At 45.6% G+C, this 27,357-nt stretch overlaps 1 protein-coding gene across 1 annotated transcript in view; it reads right to left on the minus strand.

Annotated features, from left to right (window-relative positions):
• The window catches only part of LOC126336050 (monocarboxylate transporter 12-like), a gene marked incomplete at its 5' end in the record, with an annotated part of 267,456 nt that overhangs the window by 37,569 nt on the left and 202,530 nt on the right, over positions 1–27,357 (minus strand). The window contains 2 exons of the mRNA XM_049999529.1: positions 230–551; positions 21,215–21,379. Of these exons, the coding sequence (XP_049855486.1) occupies positions 230–551; positions 21,215–21,379 (487 nt within the window). The remainder of the gene's footprint in view (positions 1–229; positions 552–21,214; positions 21,380–27,357) is intronic.

Genomic DNA, 27,357 nt, shown 5'->3' on the forward strand with positions numbered 1-27,357 from the left:
ATGCCATACGAAAGCAGTGTTACAAACGTTGCCATATGGAAACGCAGGGCTCTAATGGGTTACTGATAGTTCGGTAATTTTCACATCTCTCAGGGTCTAGAAAGGTCATTTTTCTGAAGACAAAATATGTTCCCTGATTTACTTAAATTGGCCGGTAATTATGTGCATCCGATTTTCGACCCTTTTTGTAGATTGCTATGAGCTGGGCCTTGTTCCGGTCCCGACTTACCAGGTAGAAGACGGGTGTGTAGACTCCGAGCGCGCTGACGGCGGACGAGAGCATGAGCACCTGCACCGCGCGGATGCGCAGCGGCGTGACGTCGAAGAAGGGCGGCCGCGGCTGCTGCTGCTGCTGGAGGCGGCGCTGCTGCGGCGACGGCGGCGGCGGGGGCGGCTTCTTGTGGCGCGCCTTCTTGCGCTGGCTCTTGAGCAGCAGGATGGCGCGCCGCTGCGGGTGGTACATGGACGCCGAGCGGTACAGCGCCCCGAGGAAGAAGGCGGCGCACAGCAGCACCGTGACGGCCTGCAGGCCGAGGCGCCAGCCCCACTGCCTGCCGCAAGCACGGCGCGCTCACCACCTGTGGCCGCGCTCCGCCGGAATACCTAACGCAAAGTGGCCGCCGACCCCCGCCCGGCTAAGCAGCGGCCCGCGCCCGACATCAAAGGCGCGCCTGCCTGCGGTACCCCGCACCGGCTGGCAGTTAACCGGCTTTGTGCGCACGACAGCGCATTACCTGCCCGTGTCAGCTATGGCGGCCGTAGCCCACTGACGGAGTATATCGAGTTCCGACCACACTTTGTCCGTCCCCTCGACTGTCTTTAGAGAGTTCATTAAGTCTCTTCGGGTTCCAAAAGCGACACCGGTGCTTCCTCTTTGTGAATAATGAGCTTATGTTCCCGAGGGGAACGAAACCGTAACGCTGGAGAGCGCAATTATACTCTTTCAGAAGCTTTCGAGTATATATTTCGCATATCAGTTAGCGGTACACAAACGGTGTGATGTAAGGTAGTAGGAGGAAGGAAAGTCCAATAAAAAATGCAACACTTTTTTTCGGCAGTTTTCGCTGACAAAATGCGGAATTTGCTGTGAGCCATCAAGGAATCTTCCCTTTCAGCCCTGTAGTTTCACGAAGTTCCTATACGTGGCGGCGCGGTACGTGGCCTTCGACATGGCGTCGTAACGGAGGTGCAATCTAACAAGGGAACCTCCCCATCACACCCTCTTCAGATTTAGTTATAAGTTGGCACAGTGGAGGATAGGCCTTCAAAAACTGAACACAGATCAATCGAGAAAACTGGAAGAAGCTGTATGGAACAATGAAAAAAATAAGCAAAATATACAAACTGAGTAGTCCATGCGCAAGATAGGCAACATCAAGGAGAGTGTCAGCTCAGGAGCGGGAGCACTGTTTACATGATCGTGTGTCAATTATCAAAGTTCAGGCACTCACACATAATCAACTTCGTTCCCCAAAATTCCAGGACATCTTCAGATTTGCTTGGACATATGCAGGATTTGACGGTCTACACACGGAAAAATCTGAAAACGTTAAAAACATATGTTTTGACAGAGCACAGGGAAAACTGTGCGACTGTGAAACTGTTGCATTCATTTGTTGCAGTTTATGCGATAAACTCTTATGTTTTCATCACTTTTTTGGGCGTGATTATCACATCCACAAGAAAACGTAAAACGGGCAAGGTTGAAGAATCTTTTTACCCATTCGCCTAGTGTACAAGTTAGGTGGGTCGACAACATATATCTGTCATGCGACGCACATGCCGTCACCAGTATCGTATAGAATATATCAGGCGTGTTTTCCTGTGGAGGAATCGGTTGACCTATGACCTTGCGATCAAATGTTTTCGGTTCCCATTGGAAAGTCACGTCCTTTCGTCAACTAATCTCCACGGTTTTGCGATGCGGGAGCAAAACACAGACTACTAAACTTATTACAGTGAACAGAGACGTCAATGAAAGAACGGTAAAACTATAACTTTGCGAAAATAAAGACAGTAAATTTTTTACTGGAGGGAAGACTTGAACCAAGGACCTTTCGATCCCCAGCTGCTCACGCTACCCACGGGACCACTGCGCGCATAAGCTCACGCGCTCATTGATGTTGCCTATCTTGCGCATGGACTACTCAGTTTGTAAATTTTGCTCACTTTTTTCATAGTTCCACACAACTTCTTCCTGTTTTCTCGATTGTTCTGTGTTCAGTTTTTCAAGGCCTATCCACTGTGCCAACTTCTAACTAGATCTGAGATGGGTGCGAAGGGGAGGTTCCTTTGTAAGCAGGGAGCTGACATTGAATTTCTTTTGATAGAAAACCTGAGCATCGCAGATATTCATAGGGACTTCCAGAATGCCTACGGAGACCTGGCAGTGAACAGAAGTACGGTGAGTCATTGCACAATAAGCCTGTCAGTGCATAGAGGTTGCGCAAACCTGTCCGATCAGCGGTAGGGAAAGGAAAATCCGACTTATTAAAACCTATATCGATATTTTGTTCTGAGTAACCTATATTTTTTGGTATTTGTTTGGTCTCGGTTATAAAACGTGTTATCTTTATTTTTTAATAACAACAGAATAGTAACATTGAAACATCAATTAACAACAGCAGTACTAAAATATTTCGTTTTTAAATAAACCTTTTTTTTAAAGCAGATGTGGTTTTTATTCGTAAAATTTGCTTTGGTTTGAAATGCTGCGTCATGATAAGAACGGAAAAAGTGATCAGTGCTATTTTTATAACAATACCGACAGGAACGAGCAACAAATGCATGGCATAGGAATTGGAGGAATTGTTACAGCATTGCTGAGACAATAAGGGCCCTTTTGCCGTATGAAGTGACTTGAGATACTCGATTACATGCACTGCGCGGTAATTTCTCGCTGTAGTCGTTGGACATCCTTTGTATTGCAGAATGGCACCTACTCTGTTCTGGGAATATTTTTAACGATGAGTCGTAGCAACTAAATACAATGTTTCATTTGATTTTCGGGATTAAAGATTAGTCTCCTATTTGTATAAAATAATAAAAGAGGAAGAAAATTATGTTAACAATAATAAATTAGAAACTTAACAACAGTTCATTCATAGTATACAATAAAAATTGAAAGTAGCTGATCTGTCACCTTTGTGTACATAACATGCTTTTGAAAGTGGATAAATTAACACAAAAATAGAGTTCTTCAACCTCAGTTTTCACACTTCAGCATTAACTGTTCGCAGTGCCTAATTTGTAGTATGGTCCTCAGTTACAACATGATTTTTGAGCCGAGTTTCAAAAAAATAGAATTATGAGCAGCATGCTACTCATTCTCTTGTAGTATTCGACCACTTTTTTTTAGAAAAGCAGGGAGCGTTTTACAGATTAAGATTCCTTTTATTTGGCTATTCAATTTGAAATTATCTTGAAACTGAGAGCGTGAATTTTATTTTCAATCTTTGTTAGAATTCTACATTTATTACGGGAAACGATAGGCATAAAAAACCGAAAATAGATTATTTTAGAAACCGGATATTTTGAGCGGTTTTAACGCTCAGGTTAAACGGGCGCGAAAGGAAACCGTATAACCGAAAACCCGACGATTCAGCGACAAGCGCCACCCCTAACCAACAGTTGCACCCAGCTGTGCTGCAGTCAGGAAACTGCAGAAACGACTTCGGCGTGTTCGTCACCACAAAACTGTATATTAAATTATCTTTCTCTATCACAGTGCAAGGACTCACAGAAGTTTTCACACCCGAGAGGAGCTCACAAAACTGCATTGGACTCTTCTTCTCCATCCACCATACAACGCTGCTCTCACACTTCCCGGTTTGCACGTATTAGCTCAATGAAGAATGCATTCCAAGTAAAGTAGTACGTTTATGATAACGAGGCTATTAATCCACCAAAACATCAGCTCGGACGCCGACCAGTAGAAAGTTTTCATGTGAAGTGTCTGACGTGCAGAATAATTGAGTGCAATTATATTGTGTTGTCTTTACAAGATTCTTATTAGGATAGCGAATATTTTCATCTTGTTCTCCAACTCTTGGTACCATACAGGCATACAGATTCTCCGAGCTAATTGGCGTAGGGACGCGCCATTGGACGGACATTGGGCTGAAAAATTCTGTAGCCAAAATACTGGGGAATAATATGGTGTATTGGAGTCCTGAATTGCATTACTCATTGCATTACTTACTGAACGCTCCTCGCAAATGTGTCGCCAAGAGTTTAGTTTTTTTTGCGTGGATGTTTGTAAATCTGAAGAACAAAAGGCTGGCATTATTTAGTATGCGGTGCTATCAAAAAATTTTACAATTGACATGGGCAGATAAAATGTACAAAATGAAGAAGTATAACACAGTAGGTGAGGGAAGACATCTTTGGAAGCCAATTCACAAATGAAAAACAGGTGAACTGTCCGACTGCAACGCCATCGCCAGCCGCGGTAGCCGAGCGGCTGTAGGTGCTCAGTCCGGAACCGCGCGACTGCTACGGTCGCAGGTTCGAATCCTGCCTAGGGCATGGATGTGTGTGATGTCCTTAGATTAGTTAGGTTTAAGTAGTTCTAAGTTCTAGGGGACTGATGTTACGTCACATAGTGCTCAGAGCCATTTGAACATTTTGCAACGACATCCCAAAACAGTTAATTTGCCACACTCTCTGGAGGAGTAGAAACGAAAACTAGGAACAGGCAGCTACTCGAATAGACAAAAACGAAGATAGAGGACGTCGTGCGTGTCAGGTAGAGGTAAAACAATATTAGTACAGTATAACCAAAAACAGAGTACTGTACAGATGAAGACGAAATTCTGATGGTTTTAAAAATGGCCAAATTGTAATTACCATGAATGGATAGAATCGTCCTCATATCCAGTGTACCACGACATTTTCTATACGCTTTAAGTCCAATGTGGGGAAATTATCGGTCTTGAAATGCAGAGAAACTGTACTTGAAAGGGTCACAAGTTTGCAACAACCAGCTACTTTCCATAACTTTAGCTTGTTTCGGACTTTTCCTCATTCATCTGCCTTAATTGACTTACATGCTTAATACTTTTTTGCGAACTGCATTTTAAAATGTGAAGCTGCATTCCACGGTTCTTCCCCTACTGGAGACATATTACATCCACTGGGTTACACAGACGAAAGGCGAAATATAACAACAATTTTTTAACCAGAGTTTGTATGACTTTGACTGGGCATTGTTTTTATTGTTTTAATCAGTATTGTCACATATCAAAATATGGAATACTTTCATTAACACCTTGTGTATGCAGAAGTTGATCAATAAATAATTCGCAAATCCTTTTTTTACAGCCGTTAATGTATAATGGAAAACGTCCTGCTTCAAATTTGGTCTTAAGTGTGGTAAGTTCTGAATATTTTTGGCAGATAACTGAGATGTAGTGGACCATCAGAATGGCGTTTCTGAAGGACACTTGTTAAAAGAAACATACTGCAATCGATTCTTGATTGCGGAACAATGGTTCAAATGGCTCGACGCACTACTGAACTTAACATCTAAGGTCATCAGTTCCCTAGACTTAGAACTACTTAAAACGTAACTAACTTAAGGACGTCACCCCCATCCATGCCCGAGGCAGGATTCGAAACTCCGACCGTAGCAGCAGCGCGGTTCCGGAATGAAGTGTCTAGAACCGCTCGGCCACAGTGACCGGCTGCTTGCGGAAAAAGAAACCGTGGTGAACACTAATAACAGTTAGTGCGCGGGGAGAGGTGATGATGCAGATGATAGCTGTTGTACGATAGGTAAAGAGATTTAAAGCATTAGGAAGTAAAGGAACATTTCATCCACGTTATTGTAATCCTGTCACAGCCATGGACCCGACACGTTGAATCGTGCGGATGTCATTATTCGTGTAGAACTGAACAGTTGGCTCTAGAGCTATCGGTGAGCATCGTAAGTTGGTGCACAATTAGTGTTCTTGGTATGGGGCATTCTAATGTTAAATACCGAGACGAGAGCGGATAGGTGGAAACAATACACTGAAGACCTCTATGACGGGGAGGACTTGGATGACAGTGTGAGGGAAGAAGAGACTGGAGTCGATATACAGGAGGTATGGGATCTGGTATCAGAATCAGAATTTAAAAGAGCATTCAAAGACTTAAAATCGAATTAGGTAGCAGATATAGATGACATTCCATCACCATTTCTGAAATCATAGGGAGAAGTGGAAACACGACTATTCACGTTGTGTGTAGAACGTATAGCCTGATGATCGACATCCACACGATGCCGAAGATTGCAAGAATCAACAAGTGGAAAAATTATCACAGAAACAGCTTAACAACTAATGCATCCGAGTTGCTGACACGAACGTAAAAGAAAATTGAGAATGTGTTAGGTGACGATCAGTTTGGCTTTAGGAGGGTAAAGGCACTAGAGACGCAGTTCTGACGTTGCGATTATAATGGGAGCAAAATTAAATACGAACAAGACACGTTCATAGGACCTGTCGAACAGGAGAAAGCGTTCGACAATGTCATATAGTGCAAGATGTTAGCAATTCTGAGAAACATAGGGGTAAGCTACAGGGAAAGACGCATATTATACAATGTGTAAAAGAGGCAACAGGGAACAGCAGGAGCCGAAGACCAAGAACAAAGTGTTCGAATTAAAAAGGCCTTAAGACTACTTTTTAATCTACACTCCTGGAAATGGAAAAAAGAACACATTGACACCGGTGTGTCAGACCCACCATACTTGCTCCGGACACTGCGAGAGGGCTGTACAAGCAATGATCACACGCACGGCACAGCGAACACACCAGGAACCGCGATGTTGGCCGTCGAATGGCGCTAGCTGCGCAGCATTTGTGCACCGCCGCCGTCAGTGTCAGCCAGTTTGCCGTGGCATACGGAGCTCCATCGCAGTCTTTAACACTGGTAGCATGCCGCGACAGCGTGGACGTGAACCGTATGTGCAGTTGACGGACTTTGAGCGAGGGCGTATAGTGGGCATGCGGGAGGCCGGGTGGACGTACCGCCCAATTCCTCAACACGTGGGGCGTGAGGTCTCCACAGTACATCGATGTTGTCGCCAGTGGTCGGCGGAAGGTGCACGTGCCCGTCGACCTGGGACCGGACCGCAGCGACGCACGGATGCACGCCAAGACCGTAGGATCCTACGCAGTGCCGTAGGGGACCGCACCGCCACTTCCCAGCAAATTAGGGACACTGTTGCTCCTGGGGTATCGGCGAGGACCATTCGCAACCGTCTCCATGAAGCTGGGCTACGGTCCCGCACACCATTAGGCCGTCTTCCGCTCACGCCCCAACACCGTGCAACCCGCCTCCAGTGGTGTCGCGACAGGCGTGAATGGAGGGACGAATGGAGACGTGTCGTCTTCAGCGATGAGAGTCGCTTCTGCCTTGGTGCCAATGATGGTCGTATGCGTGTTTGGCGCCGTGCAGGTGAGCGCCACAATCAGGACTGCATACGACCGAGACACACAGGGCCAACACCCGGCATCATGGTGTGGGTAGCGATCTCCTAAACTGGCCGTACACCTCTGGTGATCGTCGAGGGGACACTGAATAGTGCACGGTACATCCAAACCGTCATCGAACCCATCGTTCTACCATTCCTAGACCGGCAAGGGAACTTGCTGTTCGAACAGGACAATGCACGTCCGCATGTATCCCGTGCCACCCAACGTGCTCTAGAAGGTGTAAGTCAACTACCCTGGCCAGCAAGATCTCCGGATCTGTCCCCCATTGAGCATGTTTGGGACTGGATGAAGCGTCGTCTCACGCGGTCTGCACGTCCAGCACGAACGCTGGTCCAACTGAGGCGCCAGGTGGAAATGGCATGGCAAGCCGTTCCACAGGACTACATCCAGCATCTCTACGATCGTCTCCATGGGAGAATAGCAGCCTGCATTGCTGCGAAAGGTGGATATACACTGTACTAGTGACGACATTGTGCATGCTCTGTTGCCTGTGTCTATGTGGCTGTGGTTCTGTCAGTGTGATCATGTGATGTATCTGACCCCAGGAATGTGTCAATAAAGTTTCCCCTTCCTGGGACAATGAATTCACGGTGTTCTTATTTCAATTTCCAGGAGTGTATATATCGAAGAAGCAATGATGGAAATAAAAGAAATGTTCAAGAGTGGAAATAAAACCCAAGGTGAAAGGCAGTCAGTGAGAACATTCCCAGATGACACCGCTATTCTCAGTGAAAGTGAACAAGAAATATAGGATGTACTGAATGGAATGAGCAGTTTAATGAGTACAGAATATGGACTGAGAGTAAATCTAAGAACCATGTAAGTAATGAGAAGTAGCAGAAATGGAATCAGCGAGAAATATAATATTTGTATTGATAATGATAGTTAAGAAATTCTGCCATCTAGGCAGCAAAATCATTCATGGCAGAAAGAGCAAGGAGGACATTAAATCTGTTGTGTACGTAGTTCCGCGTAGTCAGCGCGTACACAACTTTCCCAATAGAGCGCGCCCCGCTAAGCACAACAGCGCAGGCGCAGCGTTCGTCCATCTCCACACTACGAGATGGCGCTGTCTTAGAGACGGACCAAATTCTGCTACAGCCGATCCGCGTATTAATATGTAACGCAGCCAATGAGATTGCTGCTAACGTAGAACCTTTTCTCCTCACGGATCACACTCGCACAGTGATACCTGAACGCTCGAGGTGTTATAACGAGTGTACAGACCTCCGATTAGTCAGTCTGCATTTGTCTGTAGTCAAGTTTCAGTCTGCGCCTAATAAGATTATCATATTCCTGTACATAGCCATGAAGAGAAATGTATAGACACTTTGTCAAGCATCAGAGATATGTGAGATTAAGATTAACGAACCAAGACCAAAGGAACTTTAGATTGTCAATTGTAAACAGCATCCAGAATCAAGTTAAGTAATTTCTATGCTTTTTATTATTTTAATAAATGTGTGTGAAAATTAATCAAGTTCTGTTTAAAGTTGGTCACCGTCAATCTGCTACTCTAAGTGTGCAAGTGGCATTTCTATCGTCTGACCTAACGGCAGAAGATGAACGCCCCACGATAAGACCACAGGACATATTGCTGACACTCGCCTACTTCGTTAGAGCGACAAGTCAAATAATCTGATGGTGTGTGTACTGAAGGTCTTACAGTACGCACACCACAAAATCCAAACTAGCACTGGCAGAAAGGGCATTCTTAGGTAACAGACCTCTATTAGTAACAAGAAGAAATTTCTGAGAATGTACATTTGGAGCACAGCATTGGATGGTTGTGATACTTCGACTGTGGAAAAACTAGTAGAAATGAAAATCGTAGCATTTGAGGTGCAGTGCTGCAGAAGAATTTTGAAAATTAGGTGGAGTGATAAAGTCAGGAATGAAGAGGTTGTCAAGAGAATTGGCGAGAAAGGTATGTATGGAAAACACTGACAAGAAGAAGGGACAGGATGGTAGGACATCTTTTAAAACTTTAAGGAATAACTTCAATGGTATTAGAGGGAACTGTAGTGGGTAAAACCTGTAGAGGAAGACAGACTGGAATTCATCCAGCCAACAGGAGAGGACGTAGGTTGCAAGCGCTACTGTGAGGTCGAGAGTTTGCCACAGGAAAGGAATTCATGGCGGGCCGCACCAAATCAGTCAGAAGTTTGATGACTAAAAAACAAAAAACCACAGAACCATGGTTCGAACGAATGCTAACATAGTACTGCAAGATCCAAAGAAAATCCGTTTCATCTGAAATGATGAAGCAATCTGAGACCAACGGAGAGTCGATTTGGACACGGATCGTTGCATATGACGAAACTTGACCGCGTCACTTTGAGCTGGAAACGAACCTGGAGTGGCGCCACCTGCAGTCATAACAAACAACAAATTCAGTCTAGTTTCCTCTGATCGTGAAGTCATGATGACACTCTTATGGGATATATTAGCAAAAGAGTCAACCGTTAATTCAGAGGCGTATGTGAAGACTGGGAACAAACTATTGAACCGTTTCCGAGTCGTTCGATCTCACAAAAATCAAAGAGAATCTCGCACCAGAAGTACAGCGCACCCATCAAACAAGTCTCAGAACCCAAGAGCACATCGTCATTGTCTAATCCACTCTATAGCCCAGACCTGGTGCCCTCGGACTTCTACAGCTTTGGGCTACATATGGATTATCCACACTTTCAAAATCATGAGAGCGTAATTCATGCAGTCGAATCACGGCTTCGAACACAGAACAAGAACTTTTACCAACTCAGAACGCTAGCGTAAGGCCACAGAATGGGACGGGATGGCGGCTGTGTAGACTAAGAGCACACAGAGGAGATATGTTGATTAATAGTGTCACCAAATTATAGCTCTTAATAATAAAAATATTCTGAGAAAAAATTATGTGGCATTACTTATTGAACTCCTCTCACATACACTGATAAGCCAAAACATTATTACCACTCCCCAAGGAGATATTAGATACCACCAGGTGGCGTTTTCGGGTACATGGCGCGGTAACAAAGTAATGTAAGCGGGGCAGACACGGACGGGGGACCACCCAAGCTAAGACAAAGGCTGCAAATGGGGAAATCCATTGAGATAAGCGACATTAACATAGGCCAGAGTATTATTACGCAGAGGCTGTGAACGAATATCTCGAAAACGGCGAACCTGGTCGAATGGTCACTTGCCACTGTCGTGAGCCTCTACGGAAAGAGGAAAGACACTGAAACTACCACTAGGCGCTAAATGGTTGTACGACCACGATTCTTCACAGGACGTGAGGTTCGGAGGCTTGTCTACTCTATAAAGTAGAACTGATGATGTTCTGTGGTACCTCTGCCGAAATAACACAATGCTGGTGCACACAAAAGTGTTTCGGAGTACAGCGTCCATCGTAAGTAAGCTCCTGGAAATTGAAATAAGAACACCGTGAATTCATTGTCCCAGGAAGGGGAAACTTTATTAACACATTCCTGGGGTCAGATACATCACATGATCACACTGACAGAACCACAGGCACATAGACACAGGCAACAGAGCATGCACAATGTCGGCACTAGTACAGTGTATATCCACCTTTCGCAGCAATGCAGGCTGCTATTCTAACATGGAGACGATCGTACAGATGCTGGATGTAGTCCTGTGGAACGGCTTGCCATGCCATTTCCACCTGGCGCTTCAGTTGGACCAGCGTTCGTGCTGGACGTGCAGAACCGCGTGAGACGACGCTTCATCCAGTCCCAAACATGCTCAATGGGGGACAGATCCGGAGATCTTGCTGGCCAGGGTAGTTGACTTACACCTTCTAGAGCACGTTGGGTGGCACAAGATACATGCGGACGTGCATTGTCCTGTTGGAACAGCAAGTTCCCTTGCCGGTCTAGGAATGGTAGAACGATGGGTTCGATGACGGTTTGGATGTACCGTGCACTATTCAGTGTCCCCTCGAAGATCACCAGAGGTGTACGGCCAGTGTAGGAGATCGCTCCCCACACCATGATGCCGGGTGTTGGCCCTGTGTGCCTCGGTCGTATGCAGTCCTGATTGTGGCGCTCACCTGCACGGCGCCAAACACGCATACGACCATCATTGGCACCAAGGCAGAAGCGACTCTTATCGCTGAAGACGACACGTCTCCATTCGTCGCTCCATTCACGCCTGTCGCGACACCACTGGAGGCGGGCTGCACGATGTTGGGGCGTGAGCGGAAGACGGCCTAACGGTGTGCGGGACCGTAGCCCAGCTTCATGGAGACGGTTGCGAATGGTCCTCGCCGATACCCCAGGAGCAACAGTGTCCCTAATTTGCTGGGAAGTGGCGGTGTGGTCCCCTACGGCACTGCGTAGGATCGTACGGTCTTGGCGTGCATCCGTGCGTCGCTGCGGTCCGGTCCCAGGTCGACGGGCACGTGCACCTTCCGCCGACCACTGGCGACAACATCGATGTACTGTGGAGACCTCACGCCCCACGTGTTGAGCAATTTGGCGGTACGTCCACCTGGCCTCCCGCATGCCCACTATACGCCCTCGCTCAAAGTCCGTCAACTGCACATACGGTTCACGTCCATGCTGTCGCGGCATGCTACCAGTGTTAAAGACTGCGATGGAGCTCCGAATGCCACGGCAAACTGGCTGACACTGACGGCGGCGGTGCACAAATGCTGCGCAGCTAGCGCCATTGGACGGCCAACACCGCGGTTCCTGGTGTGTCCGCTGTGCCGTGCGTGTGATCATAGCTTGTACAGCCCTCTCGCAGTGTCCGGAGCAAGTATGGTGGGTCTGACACACCGGTGTCAATGTGTTCTTTTTTCCATTTCCAGGAGTGTAGTTGAACGTGGAGCTCCGAAGCGCACCAGCCCTACATGTTGACAAGTTCACGCTGCAATATCGTCAGTTACAACTGCAGTGGTCATGGGACCTTCGGGATTGAGCCGTCGATCAATAGAAAAGTGTCGGCTCTTCGGTGAATGACATGATTGCTACACTAGGTCGATCGTCGTCTCCACATACGCCATCATCTAAAAGTGCAGCGCACCATGGACACAGGCTGCTGGGAGCAGTATTGTGCTGTGGGAGACTTACTCCGTCGCTTGCATGGGACTTGTGGTGGTAGTCGAAGAGAAGCTGAAAGCTGCAAACCGCCAGCATCCCTTCATGTTTGATGTCGCCTCTGACGGCGATATCATCTTTCATCAGTGTAACTGTCGGTATCTCGTAGCCAGATCTGTGTTACAGTGGTTTGAGGAGCATTGTGGTGAACTCCAGTTGGTGTCTCGGTGACCAAATTAGACTTATGTAAGTCCCATAGAACCGATCTGCATCGCTATCGGGAGCCATCGCCGCTCACGCATATCAGCGGCTCGTTATTTACGCGAATTGCATGACCTGTGCGTAGACATCTAACACCACATACCTCCACAACCCCACCAACAAACTGTCGGATCCCTGCAGACGGACAAACAAGCTATTAAGCAAGTGGTCAAAAGGTTTCCAGTCATCAGTGTATGATATTATCAAACTGCTTGCCTGTCGTGCTAGAGGAGGTACCATTCCATTCGTAATGCAGCACCAACCTGTTTTCTCCAAAACGTCCGAGAACACCTCTGCACATATTTAATGGACAATGGATTGGTAGGTGAGCTCCAGTAAGTTGGACATCTCGGTCCTGTGACCTTCAGTCGTTGGATTTTTGGTTGTGGGGCACTTGAAATATTTGGTGCAAGGACTAGAGGCTCGCATCATCGATGACTGTCACCGCGTCCGTGGCTGACCTGGAGATTTTCAGAAAGTGCATGATTCCATAAGGCGTCGGCCAGACGCACACCTTACTATGGGCACCTTATTGAACACCTCCTTCATCGATGGTCTACAAGTGCAAGTTGCATGTAACATGTAGCAAATTACATTAGAAGCTCTACCGTTTCAAAGCAACAGAAAAATATATTCTCGCTTATTTACTTATTTGTTTACTGCTTTCTGAACGTCGTTCTTTATGCGAAACAATTTGCAGTTGATATTTTTAATAGTAGCGAAGGTGAGTAAGTGTTCATAGCTGTTAAGGTATGCATTTCAGTACCACATTAACCGGACATTTTTCCGTGATTTGGTCCACACTATCACCACTCAAAATATGGAGAACTTTTTTCAACGTCCCGTGTACATACGGATGTCCCATGTACGAGGGTGAGTCATATGAAAACGTTAAATATTTTTTAAAATATTATTTACTGTGCAGGAGTGGTACAAAGCTGTATCACCTTTCAACATAATCTGCCCCACGCTCAATGCAAGTCCTCCACTGCTTACAAAGTGCATAAATTCCTTTAGAAAATAATTCTTTTGGTAGTCCGCTCGACCACTCATGCACCGCGTGGCGTATGTCTTCATCAGAACGGAACTTCTTTCCTCCCATTGCGCCTTGAGTGGTCCAGACATATGGAAATCACTTGCGGCAAGGTCTGGTGAGTACGGTGGATGGGGAAGACACTCAAAATGCAGGACTGTGATTGTTGCAACTGTTGTACGGGCAGTGTGGGGCCTTGCATTGTCATGTTGCAAAAGCACACCTGCTGACAGCAATCCACGTCGCTTTTATTTGATTGCAAGCCGCAGATGATTTTTTAGGAGATCTGTGTATGATGCACTGGTGACAGTGGTCCCTCTAGTCATGTAATGCTCCAAAATGACGCCATTTTCGCCCCAAAAGAGAGTCAGCATTACCGTCCCTGCTGAAGGTTCTGTTCAAACTTCTTTGGTTTTGGTGATGAGGAATGGTGGGATTCCTTGGTCGCTCTCTTCATTTCCGGTTGGTGGAAGTGAACCCAAGTTTCGTCCCCAGTAACGATTCTTGCAAGGAAGCCACCACCTTCTCGCTCAAAGCGCCGAAGAAGTTCTCCACAGGCTTAACACGTCGTCCTCTCATTTCAGGAATCAGCTGCCGTGGCATCCATCTTGCAGATACTTTGTGAAACTGGAACACCACATGCACAATGTGGAGTTCTGACCCATGACTAATCTGTAAACATGCTGCAATGTCATTCAGTGTCACTCGGCGGTATGAGTGTATTTGCACTATTCGGCCACCTACAGGCCATTCTGCACACTATTTGTAGCACGATTACCAACTTACAGGATAACAGCGCGAAATTTCGATTTGTTATTACAAATTTAAAGTTTTCATTTGACTCGCCCTCGTACGTTGACGACCGCAAATAACTTTAGCTGAAGCAATAAAAAAAAGTGACAACCAAATGTCGTTTAGCTACAAGGGAACCATTAACCAGAATGTTGCCTTCTTGTGTCTTTATTCCTTACGAAGATGTGGATGGAAATACGTCTGTTTAAGTAGCATATTTTTTAATCGGTAAGCTGCTTCCTCTCCTCAAGTCCTATTCAAACACGTATCACGGAATACCATTATCCTAAGTGATAATTTATTAAATAGGCAAAACAAATCTTTCACTTTCCTGTACTAGCACAGAGTGCATGCATCTAGGATAACGTAAGTCGTTTTTTAGCCGAAGTTGAGAGTAAACAAATGGAGAAATACACACAGGTCATCAGGTCATCTATCTTCGGTTGAAGGATGTGTGAGTGCAATGCAGTGAAGAGAAGGTAGAGATATTACTTATCCATGGAGAAAGTAATTTTTGAGAACATTATTTGCAAGTGTTGACAACACGGGCACTTACAGCACAGTTGTTGTTGTTGTTGTTGTGGTCTTCAGTCCTGAGACTGATTTGATGCAGCTCTCCATGCTACTATATCCTGTGCAAGCTTCTTCATCTCCCAGTACCTACTGCAACCTACATCCTTCTGAATCTGCTTAGTGTAGTGATCTCTAGGTCTCCCTCTACGATTTTTACCCTCCACACTGCCCTCCAATACGAAATTGGTGATCCCTTGATGCCTCAGAACATGTCCTCCCAACCGATCCCTTCTTCTGGACAATTTGTGCCACAAACTTCTCTTCTCCCCAATCCGATTCAATACTTCCTCATTAGTTATGTGATATACCCATCTAATCTTCAGCATTCTTCTGCAGCACCACATTTCGAAAGCTTCTATTCTCTTCTTGTCCAAACTATTTATCGTCCATGATTCACTTCCATACATGGCTACACTCCATACAAATACTTTCAGAAATGACTTCCTGACACTTAAATCCATACTGGATGTTAACAAATTTCTCTTCTTCAGAGGCGCTTTCCTTGCCATTGCCAGTCTACATTTTATATCCTCTCTACTTCAACCATCATCAGTTATTTTGCTCCCCAAATAGCACAAGTCCCTTACTACTTTAAGTGTCTCACTACCTAATCTAATTCCCTCAGTATCACCCGACTTAATTCGACTACATTCCATTATCCTCGTTTTGCTTTTGTTGATGATCATCTTATATCCTCCTTTCAAGACACTATCCATTCCGTTAAACTGCTCTTCCAAGTCCTTTGCTGTCTCTGACAGAATTATGATGTCATCGGCGAACCTCAAATTTTTTATTTCTTCTCCATGGACTTTAATACCTACTCCGAATTTTTCTTTTGTTTCCTTCACTGCTTGCTCAATATACAGATTGAATAACATCGGGGAGAGACTACAGCCCTGTCTCACTCCGTTCACAACCACTGCTTCCCTTTCATGTCCCTCGACTATTATAACTGCCATATGGTTTTTATACAAATTGTAAATAGCCTTTCGCTCCCTGTATTTTACCCCTGCCACCTTCAGAATTTGAAAGAGAGTATTCCAGTCAACATTGTCAAAAGCTTTCTCTAAGTATACAAATGCTAGAAACGTAGGTTTGTCCTTCCTTAATCTAGCTTCTAAGATACGTCGTAGGGTCAGTATTGCCTCACGTGTTCCAACATTTCTACGGAATCCAAATTCATCTTCCCCGAGGTCGGATTCTACTAGTTTTTCTATTCGTCTGTAAAGAATTCGCGTTAGTATTTTGCAGCTGTGACTTATTAAACTGATAGTTCGGTAATTTCACATCTGTCAGCACCTCCTTTCTTTGGGATTGGAATTATTATATTCTTCTTGAAGTCTGTGGGAATTTCGCCTGTCTCATACATCTTGCTGACCAGGTGGTAGAGTTTTGTCAGGACTGGCTCTCCCAAGGCTGTCAGTAGTTCCAATGGAATGTTGTCTACTCCGGGGTCCTTATTTCGACTCAGGTCTTTCAGTGCTCTGTCAAACTCTTCACGCAATATCGTATCTCCCATTTCATCTTCATCTACATCCTCTTCCATTTCCATAATATTGTCCTCAAGTACATCGCCCTCGTATAGACCCTCCATATACTTCTTCCACCTTTCTGCTTTCCCTTCTTTGCTTAGCACTGGGTTTCCATCTGAGCACTTGATATTCATACAAGTGGCCCTCTTATCTCCAAAGGTCTCTTTAATTTTCCTGTAGGCAGCATCTATCTTACCACTGGTGAGATAAGCCTCCACATCCTTACATTTGTCCTCTAGCCGTCCCTGCTTAGCCATTTTGCACTTCCTGACGATCTCATTTTTGAGACGTTTGTATTCCTTTTTGCCTGCTTCATTTACTGCATTTTTATATTTTCTCCTTTCATCAATTAAATTCAATATTTCTTCAGTTACCCTAGGATTTCTACTAGCCCTCGTCTTTCTACCTACTTGATCCTCTGCTTCCTTCAGTACTTCATCCCTCAAAGCTACCCATGCTTCTTCTATTGTATTTCTTTCCCCCAATCCTGTCAATTGCTTCCTTATGCTCTCCTTGAAACTCCGTAGAACCTCTGGTTGTTTTAGTTTAGCCAGGTCCCATCTGCTTAAATTCCCACCTTTTTGCAGTTTCTTCGGTTTTAATCTACAGGTCATAACCAATAGATTGTGGTCAGAGTCCACATCTGCCCCTGGAAATGTCTTACAATTTAATACCTGGTTCCTAAATCTCTGTCGTACCATTATATAATCTATCTGAAACCTGTCAGTATTGAAGTTATTTTAAATGTTGTATGCCTTCTCTTCGGTGTGAATTCTCAATACGTTTCCGATTGTTTACCGTCGACTATGGCTCCTATTCATTATTTACATGGTAGTGCTTCTGCTTTAATGAGTGGGCAAAAGCAAGTGGCATCTGTTATCTGAAGCGAACGAGATTCAGAAGGGAGAAATACGAACATTCACCAGTATCGAGAAGAAGACCAAAGTAAACTGAAAGAAGGCAAAGTAATAATTTTAAATTATGAGCTACAATGAGTTGAAAAAAATCATGGGACAGCGATATGCCCATATAATGATAGTGGTAGTATAGCGTACACATAGCATAAAAGGGCAGTCCATTGGTGGAGCAGCTATTGGTATTCAGGTGATTCACGTTGAAAGGTTTCCGACTTGACTATGGCCGCACGACAGTATTAACTGAACGCGGAATGTTAGTTGGAGCAGGACGCATGGGACATTCAGTTTCGGAAATCGTTAGGGAATTCAGTATGACGAGGTTCACAGTGTTAAGAGAGTCTAGAGAATACCAAGTTCCAGGCATTACCTCTCACTAATGACAACGCGGTGACCGATGGCATTCGGTTAACGACCGAAAACAGCGGCTTCTGCGTAGAGTTGTCAGTACCATCAAATTACCAAAACTACTTACAAAAGCCGTAGAATTCAATTTAGGACGTACGACGAAGGTATCCAAGACAGGGCGGCGAAATTTGGTGGTAATGGGCTATGACAGACGACCACAGGCGTTAGCGTCTTTGTTAATTGTACGGCACCCCTCCTAGCTTCGTGACCACATCGGTCGGTCTCTACACGGGATGAGTCTCAATTCCCACATCTACATCTACATCTACATGGATACTCTGCAAATCACATTTAAGTTCCTGGCAGAGGTTTCACCGAGCCACCTTCGCGATTCTCTATTATTCCAATCTCGTATAGCGTGCTGAAAGAATGAACACCTATATCTTTCTGTACGAGCTCTGATTTCACTTATTTTATAGTGGTATCGTTCCTCTCTATGTAGGTCGGCATCATCAAAATATTTTCGCATTCGGAGGAGAAAGTTGGTGTTTGGAATTTCGTGAGAAGATTCTGTCGCAACGTAAAGTGCCTTTCTTGTAACGATTTCCAGTCCAGATGCTGTATCATTTCTGTGACACTCTCTCCCATATTTCGCGATAATAAAAAACGCCCTGCTTTTCTGTGAAATTTTAAAATGTACTCCGTCAGTCCTATCTGGTAAGGATCCCACACCGCGCAGCAATATTCTAAAAGAGGACGGACAAGCGTAGTGTCCTGCTAATAAAACACAGTCTTTGGTTAGCCTTCCCCACAACATTTTCTGTGTGTTCCTTCCAATTTAAGTTGTTCGTAACTGTAATACCTAGGTATTTAGTTGAATTTTCGGCTTTTAGATTAGACTGATGTATCGTGTAACCGAAGTTTAACGAGTTCCTTTTAGCATTCATGTGGATGAGCTCACACGCTTCGTTATTTAGGGTAAATTCCCACTTTTCGCACCATTCCGCAATTTGTTTAAACCGTTTTGTAGTTTGTTTTGCTCTTCTGCTGATTTTATTGTCGATAAACGACAAAGTTATCTGCAAACAACCGAAGGCGGCTGCCCAAATTGTCCCCCAAATCGATTATATAGATAAGGAACAGCAAAGGGCCTATATCACTACTTTTGGGAACGCCTGAAATCACTTCTGTTTTACTTGATGACTTTTCGTCAATTACTACGAACTGTGACCTCTCTGAAAGGAAATCACAGATCCAGTGACATGACTGGGACGATATTCCGTAAGCACACAATTTCAGTACGAGCCGCTTGTGTCGTACAGGGTCAAAAGCCTTTTTTCAGTTGGTAAGAGCTGATAGTAGGGTTCGAATGCAGCGCTGACCCCACGAAGCCATGTACGTGAGTTGTCAACAAGGTATTGTGTAAGCAGGTGGTCGCTCCATAATGTTGTGCGCTGTGTTTACATGGATGGACACGGTACTATGGTCCAACTGAACGGATTATTGGTTGAGTATGGTTATGTTCGGCTACTTGGACACCATTTTCAGCCATTCATTGACTTCATGTTCCCAAACAACGGTGGAATTTTTGTGGATGACAATGCGCCATGCCACCGAGCCACAATTGTTTGTGGTTCGTTCGAAGAATATTCTGGACAGTTCGAGCGAATGGTTTGGCTACCTAGATCGCTCCACACAGCCGGCCATTGTGGCCGAGAGGTTCTAGGCGCTTCAGTCCGGAACCGCGCTGCTGCTACAGTCGCAGTTACGATTCTTCCCTTGGCCATGGATGTCAGTGAATGTGTCTGATGGCCTTAGGTTAGTTAGGTTTAAGTAGATCTACGTCTAGGGGACTGATGATCTCAGATAGTGCTTAGAGGCACTTGAACAATTTTTTTTTTCGCTCCACACGAATCCCATTGGACATTTATGGTACGTAATCGACATGTCAGTTCGTGCACAGTATACTGCATCCGGGAACACTTTCGCAGTTGTGACGACTATAGAGGGAACATGGCTCAATTTTCATGTAGAGCACTTCCAACAACTTGTTGAGTCCATGTCAGATCGAGATTGTACAATGCTCCGGCAAAACGTATGTCCGACACGATATTAGGAAGTATCCAATGAGTTTTTCCACCTCAGTGTATAGATTTAGGAGGAAAAATAGTTACAACAAAGGTAAAAATTGAAAATCTATAACAAAATTGAGCAAGCATTAAAGGAAACAAAAGAAAAATTCGGAGTAGGTATTAAAATCCATGGAGAAGAATAAAAACTTCGAGGTACGCCGATGACATTTTAATTCTGTCAGTGATAGCAAAGGACTTCAGCTGAACGGAACGGACAGTGTGTTGAAAGGAGAATATAAGATGAACATCAACAAAAGCAAAACGAGGATAATGGAATGTAGTCGAATTAAGTCGGGTGATGCTGAGGGAATTACATTAGTAAACGAGACACATAAAGTAGTAAAGGAGTTTTGCTATTTGGGGAGCAAAATAACTGATGATGATCGAAGTAGAGAGGATGTAAAATGTAGACTGGCAATGGAAAGAAAAGCGCCTCTGAAGAAGAGAAATTTGTTACCATCGATTATAGATTAAAGTGTCAGGAAGTCGTTTCAGAAAGTATTTGTATAGAGTGTAACCACATATGTAAGTGAAACATGGATGATAAATAGTTTGGACAAGAAGAGAATAGAAGCTTTCGAAATGTGGTGCTAAAGAAGAATGCTGAAGATTGGATGGGTAGATCACATAACTAATGAGGAGGTATTGAATAGAATTGGGGAGAAGAGGAGTTTGTGGCACAACTTGACAAGAAGGGATCGCTTGGTAGGACATGTTCTGAGGCTTCAAGGGATCACAAATTTACCATTGGAGGGCAGCGTGGAGGGTAAAAATCGTAGAGGGAGACCAAGAGATGAATACACTAAGTAGATTTAGAAGGATGTAGGTTGCAGTAAGTACTGGGAGATGAAGAAGCTTGCACAGGATAAAGTACCATGGAGAGATGCATCAAACCAGTGTCTTGAGTGAAGACCACAACAACAACAAGAACATAACAAAATAGTGTGTTTCACACTGTGAAGTTTGTTGAGCAACTGATATGGTGTTGACGAGAGAAAAAACAAACAAAATTATTGCAGGTCACAAAACCTGTCCATGAAGTTACTACGACGTTCATAGGAGAGGCATAGACGCGGCACGTTGTGTACAGAGCGACTCACCCGACGGCCTCCCGGTAGAGCACGGAGAAGAGCGCAATGCCGACGCCGGCGCCCGCCTGCACTACCATCTCGACGAACTCGCGGCGCCGCCGGAAGTAGTGGCCCAACGTCAGCGACGCCGTCTCTCGCACCAGGCCGCTAGACATTCCGAGCAGAACGCCGTAGCTGAAACACAACAACGCGACGACACCAGATACCTCACTAGATATTGTGAAGAACAGTTTGCTCCTCGACATCAGCCTGGTCGACAAATATTGGCCATTAAAATTGCTACACCACGAAGATGACGTGCTACAGATGCGAAATTTAACCGACAGGAAGAAGATGCCGTGATATGCAAATGATTAGCATTTCAGACCACTTACACAAGGTTGGTGCCGCTGGTGACGCCTACAACATGCTGACACAAGTTTCCTAGCGATTTCTCATACACAAACAGCAGTTGACCGAAGTTGCCTGGTGAAACGTTCTTGCGATGCCTCGTGTAAGGAGGAGAAATGTGTACCACCACGTTTCCGACTTTCATAAAAGTCGGAGTGTAGCCTGTCGCGATTGTGGTTTATCGTATCGCGACATTGCTGCTCGCGTTGGTCGAGATCCAATGACTGTTAGTAGAATATGGAATCGGTGGGTTCAGGGGGGTAATACGGAACGCCGTGCTGGATCCCAAGGGCCTCGTATCACTAGCAGTCGAGGTGACAAGCATCTGTTCCGCATAGCTGTAACGAATCGTGCAGACACGTCTCGATCCCTGAGTCAACGGATGGAGACGTTTGCAAGACAACAACCGTCTGCACGAACAATTCGACGACGTATGCAGTAGCATGGACTATCAGCTCGGAGACCAAGGCTGCGGTTACCCTTGACGCTGCATCACAGACAGGATTGCCTGTGATGGCATAATCAAAGACAAACCTGGGTGCACGAATGGCAAAACGTCATTTTTTCGGGTGAATCCAGGTTCTGTTTACAGCGTCATGATGGTCGCATCCGTGTTTGACTACATCGGGGTGAACGCACATTGGAAGCGTGTATTCGTCATGGCCATACTGGCGTATCACCCGGCGTGATGATATGGCGACCCATTGGTTACACGTCTAGGTCGCCTCTTGTTCGCATTGACGGCACTTTGAACAGTGGACGTTACATTTCAGATGTGTTACAACCCGCGACTGTACACTTCATTAGATCCCTGCGAAACCCTACATTTCCGCAGGATAATGCATGACTACATGTTGCAGGTCCTGTACGGGCCTTTCTGTATACAGAAAATGTTCGACTACTACCCTGGCCAGCACATTCTCCAGATCTCTCACCAATTGAAAACGTCTGGTAAATGGTGGCCGAGCAACTGGCTCTTCACAATACGCCAGTCACCACTCGTGATGAACTGTGGTATTGTGTTGATGCTGTATGGGCATCTGTACTTGTACACGTCATCCAAGCTCTGTCTGACTCAATGCCCAGGCGTATCAAGGCCGTTATTACGTCCAGAGGTGGTTTGTTCTTGGCACTGATTTCTCAGGATCTATGCACCAAAACTGCGTGAAAATGTAATCACATATCAGTTCTAGTATGATATATGTGTCCAATGAGTACCCGTTTATCATCTGCAATTCTTCCTGGTGTAGTAATTTTACTGGCTAGTAGTGTATTAACACAATTACCTTGTATCATCCTTGCTCCCAGAAAAAAAATTAAAACTCGCAAGAAAAAGAAAAAAACAATGTAAACAGAACTGATACTTGACGGTCCAGAAGTTCAGTGTCCATCACAAAATTTTATATGTGACACCTGATATAAAAATGTGCCTGTTTTATTAGCGTTCCAGATAACACAGGCCACAGTACCACAGATATAGGGATGAACCGTTTAACGGCGCACGTCCGTTTTCTTTTCTGGCAGGGTCACATCCTCTTTTGTATCTCTCCCTCTTCCCCTTTCCTCCTCCATATAACTTTCTATCACACCCATATTTAATATGACACAAACACCAACAATAATAATTAGAATAAAATAAGGGATCGATAACATTCCTTCGGAATTCCTAAAAACATTAGGGGAATTGGTAACAAAACGACAATTTACGTTGGTGTGTAGAATGTATGAGTCTGGCAATATACTATCTGACTTTCGAAAAAATATCAGCCACACAATCCCGAAGACTGCAAGAGCTGACAAGTGCGAGAATTATGACACAATCGGCCTAACAACTCATGCATCCAAGCTGCGACAAGAATAATGTACAGAAGAACACCAGAGAAGTAATTCCGAACTTGCGGTTGGTAATAAAAGCAAGACTAAAGAAAAACCAAGACACGTTCATAGGATTTGTCGAACCAGAAAAAGCATACGACAATTTAAAATGGTGAAAGACGTTTGGAATTCTGAGAAAAATAATGGTAAGCTATAGCGAGAGACAGGTAATATACAATATGTACAAGAGCCAAGAGAAAATAATAAGAGTGAACGACAAAGGAGGAAATTCTCGGCTTAGAAAGGGTGTAAGACAGGGTTGCAGTCTTCCGCCCCCGCTTGCTGAATAGTCAGCGCGGAGGAATACCACGCCAAGGGGCCCGGGTTCGATTCCCGGCTCGGGCAGGATATTTTCTCGGCTCAGGGACAGGGTGTTGTGTTGTCGTCATCGACAATTCACCCCATCTCCGGCGCGCAAGTCACCCAATGTGGCGTCGAATGCAATGAGTACTTGCCCTCGGCTGCCGAACTTCCCCGAATGGAGTACCCCCGGCCTACAACGCCAAACGCTAATTTCGTTTTTTTGTACATAGAACAAGCAATGATGGAAATATAAGAAAGGTTCTGGTGTGGAATTAAAATTTAAGTGAAAGGGCATCAATGATACGATTCGCTGATGACATTGCTATCCTGAGTGAAAGTAAAGAAGATTTGCTGGAGGGAATGAACAGTCTAATGAGTACAGAATATGGATTAAGAGTAAATCGAAGAAAGACAAAATAAATGAGAAGTAATAGAAATGAAAACAGTGAGAAACTTAAGATCAGGACTGATGCTCACCAAATAGATGAAGTTAAGGAATTCTGTTACCTAGGCAGCAAAATAACCAATGACGGACAGAGCAAGGAGGACATGAAGAACAGACTAGCACTGGCAAAAAGGGCATTCGTGACCAAGAGAAGTCTACTAGTCTCAAACATAGGCCTTAATTTTAGGAGAAAATAGGTCTGGAGCACAGAATTGAATGGCAGTAAAACGTGGACTGTGAGAAAAGTGGAACAGAATCGAAGCATTTGAGATGTGGTTTTACAAACGAATGCTGAAAACTACGTGGACTGATAAGGTAAGGAATGAGGAGGTTCAGCGGAGAATCGGAGAGGGAAGGTGCATGTGGAAAAAACTGACATGTGTTAAAAGAACAGGGGCTGACTTCCATGGTACTAGACGGAGCTGTAGAGGGCAAAAACTGTAGAAGAAGACAGAGATTGGAGTACATCCAGGAGATAACTGAGGACGTAGGTTGCAAGTGTTACTCTGAGAAAAAGAAGTTCGCGCAGGAGAGGAATTTGTGGCGGGCCTCATCAAACCAGTCAGAAGAGTGACTCAAAAAGAAAAAAAAGTAAGATGTTTTAATACTGTATTCACTACTAATACTGCACGGATGGAAAAAATCGCCACACCAAGATATACACTCCTGGAAATTGAAATACGAACACCGTGAATTCATTGTCCCAGGAAGTGGAAACTTTATTGACACATTCCTGGGGTCAGATACATCACATGATCACACTGACAGAACCACAGGCACATAGACACAGGCAACAGAGCATGCACAATGTCGGCACTAGTACAGTGTATATCCACCTTTCGCAGCAATGCAGGCTGCTATTCTCCCATGGAGACGATCGTAGAGATGCTGGATGTAGTCCTGTGGAACGGCTTGCCATGCCATTTCCACCTGGCGCCTCAGTTGGACCAGCGTTCGTGCTGGATGTGCACACCGCGTGAGACGACGCTTACGCTTCATCCAGTCCCAAACATGCTCAATGGGGGACAGATCCGGAGACCTTGCTAGCTACGGTAGTTGACTTACTTCTAGAGCACGTTGGGTGGCACGGGATACATGCGGACGTGCATTGTCCTGTTGGAACAGCAAGTTCCCTTGCCGGTCTAGGAATGGTAGAACGATGGGTTCGATGACGGTTTGGATGTACCGTGCACTATTCAGTGTCCCCTCGACGATCACCAGAGGTGTACGGCCAGTGTAGGAGATCGCTCCCCACACCATGATGCCGGGTGTTGGCCCTGTGTGCCTCGGTCGTATGCAGTCCTGATTGTGGCGCTCACCTGCACGGCGCCAAACACACATACGACCATCATTGGCACCAAGGCAGAAGCGACTCTCATCGCTGAAGACGACACGTCTCCATTCGTCCCACCATTCACGCCTGTCGCGACACCACTGGAGGCGGGCTGCACGATGTTGGGGCGTGAGAGGAAGACGGCCTAACGTTGTGCGGGACCGTAGCCCAGCTTCATGGAGACGGTTGCGAATGGTCCTCGCCGATACCCCAGGAGCAACAGTATCCCTAATTTGCTGGGAAGTGGCGGTGTGGTCCCCTACGGCACTGCGTAGGATCCTACGGTCTTGGCGTGCATCCGTGCGTCGCTGCGGTCCGGTCCCAGGTCGACGGGCACGTGCACCTTCCACCGACCACTGGCGACAACATCGATGTAATGTGGAGACCTCACGCCCCACGTGTTGAGCAATTCGGCGGTACGTCCACCCGGCCTCCCGCATGCCCACTATACGCCCTCGCTCAAAGTCCGTCAACTGCACATACGGTTCACGTCCACGCTGTCGCGGCATGCTACCAGTGTTAAAGACTGCGATGGAGCTCCGTATGCCACGGCAAACTGGCTGACACTGACGGCGGCGGTGCACAAATGCTGCGCAGCTAGCGCCATTCGACGGCCAACACCGCGGTTCCTGGTGTGTCCGCTGTGCCGTGCGTGTGATCATTGCTTGTACAGCCCTGTCGCAGTGTCCGGAGCAAGTATAGTGGGTCTGACACACCGGTGTCAATGTGTTCTTTTTTCCATTTCCAGGAGTGTAGTTGTGCAACGTAAACGAAAGTTGTCAGGAGTGTTACTACATGTGCAAGATGATGTCTATTCAAATTTCGCACAGTAGCGTATGAGTGGCGCTAGCTGCTCCAATATGAGGATGCAAATTAGATTTATCTTAGACACATGCTGTTTCGCTCGTGAGCGTTACTTACATTTGAGACTTGGTGTGATGAGTTGATGTTAGTCAAGAACGCCTGTAAGGCGCCTTGTCAGCACGTGACTGAGTTTGAACGAGGTCGTGTAGTAGGACTACGAGAAACTGGATCTTCCCTCTGCGATATTGCAGAAAGACGTGACAGGAATGTAGCCACTGTATATGACTGCTGGCGGTGATCACGAGAGTGTACAGTCGCAAGAATACCGGGCTAAGGACCTCAAAGTGACACTCCTGGGAGGGAAACTATCATGGTCGGCGTATGGCTCTGGCGCATCGTACTGCATCTGCGGCAGCAATTTGAGCAGCAGTTGGCACCACAATGACGCAACGGACTGTCACAAATCAGTTACTTCAAAGACACTTCTGAACCAGACTCCCTGTAGTGTGCATTACACTGGCCCCAAAACACGCGACTTGCGGGTTCAGTGGCGTCAAGCGAGAGCTCATTGAGGGACTGGTTGGAGCTCTGCTGTCTTTTATGAGGAAATTTGCTTCTGCCTCGGTCCCGGTGACGGCTGTGTGTTGGTTAGCAGGTGACAATTTAAGAGCCTGCAACCAACCTGTCTGTTTGTCAGACACAGTGGACCGACACCTGAAGTTATGGTTTGGGGTGCTATTTCCAATGACAGGAGGAGCACTCTCGTGGTTGTCTCAAGCACACTGCCTGCACATTTTTACGTCAGTACCGTGATTCGACCCGTTGCGCTGCCATTCATAAAAAGGACCACACTCCCCCACACACGCCGCTGTCCTAACCCAACGTGCTCTACAGAGATCCCAGTTGTTGCCACGGCCTTCTTGAACACCTGACCAGGTGCGACAATCTTGTAACTCTGTTTCACAAACTGACAACCAGGAACTTTGCAACAAAATTCAACAA

The sequence above is a fragment of the Schistocerca gregaria genome, chromosome 2 (genome assembly GCF_023897955.1).
Source record: "Schistocerca gregaria isolate iqSchGreg1 chromosome 2, iqSchGreg1.2, whole genome shotgun sequence".
Lineage (NCBI taxonomy): Eukaryota > Metazoa > Arthropoda > Insecta > Orthoptera > Acrididae > Schistocerca > Schistocerca gregaria.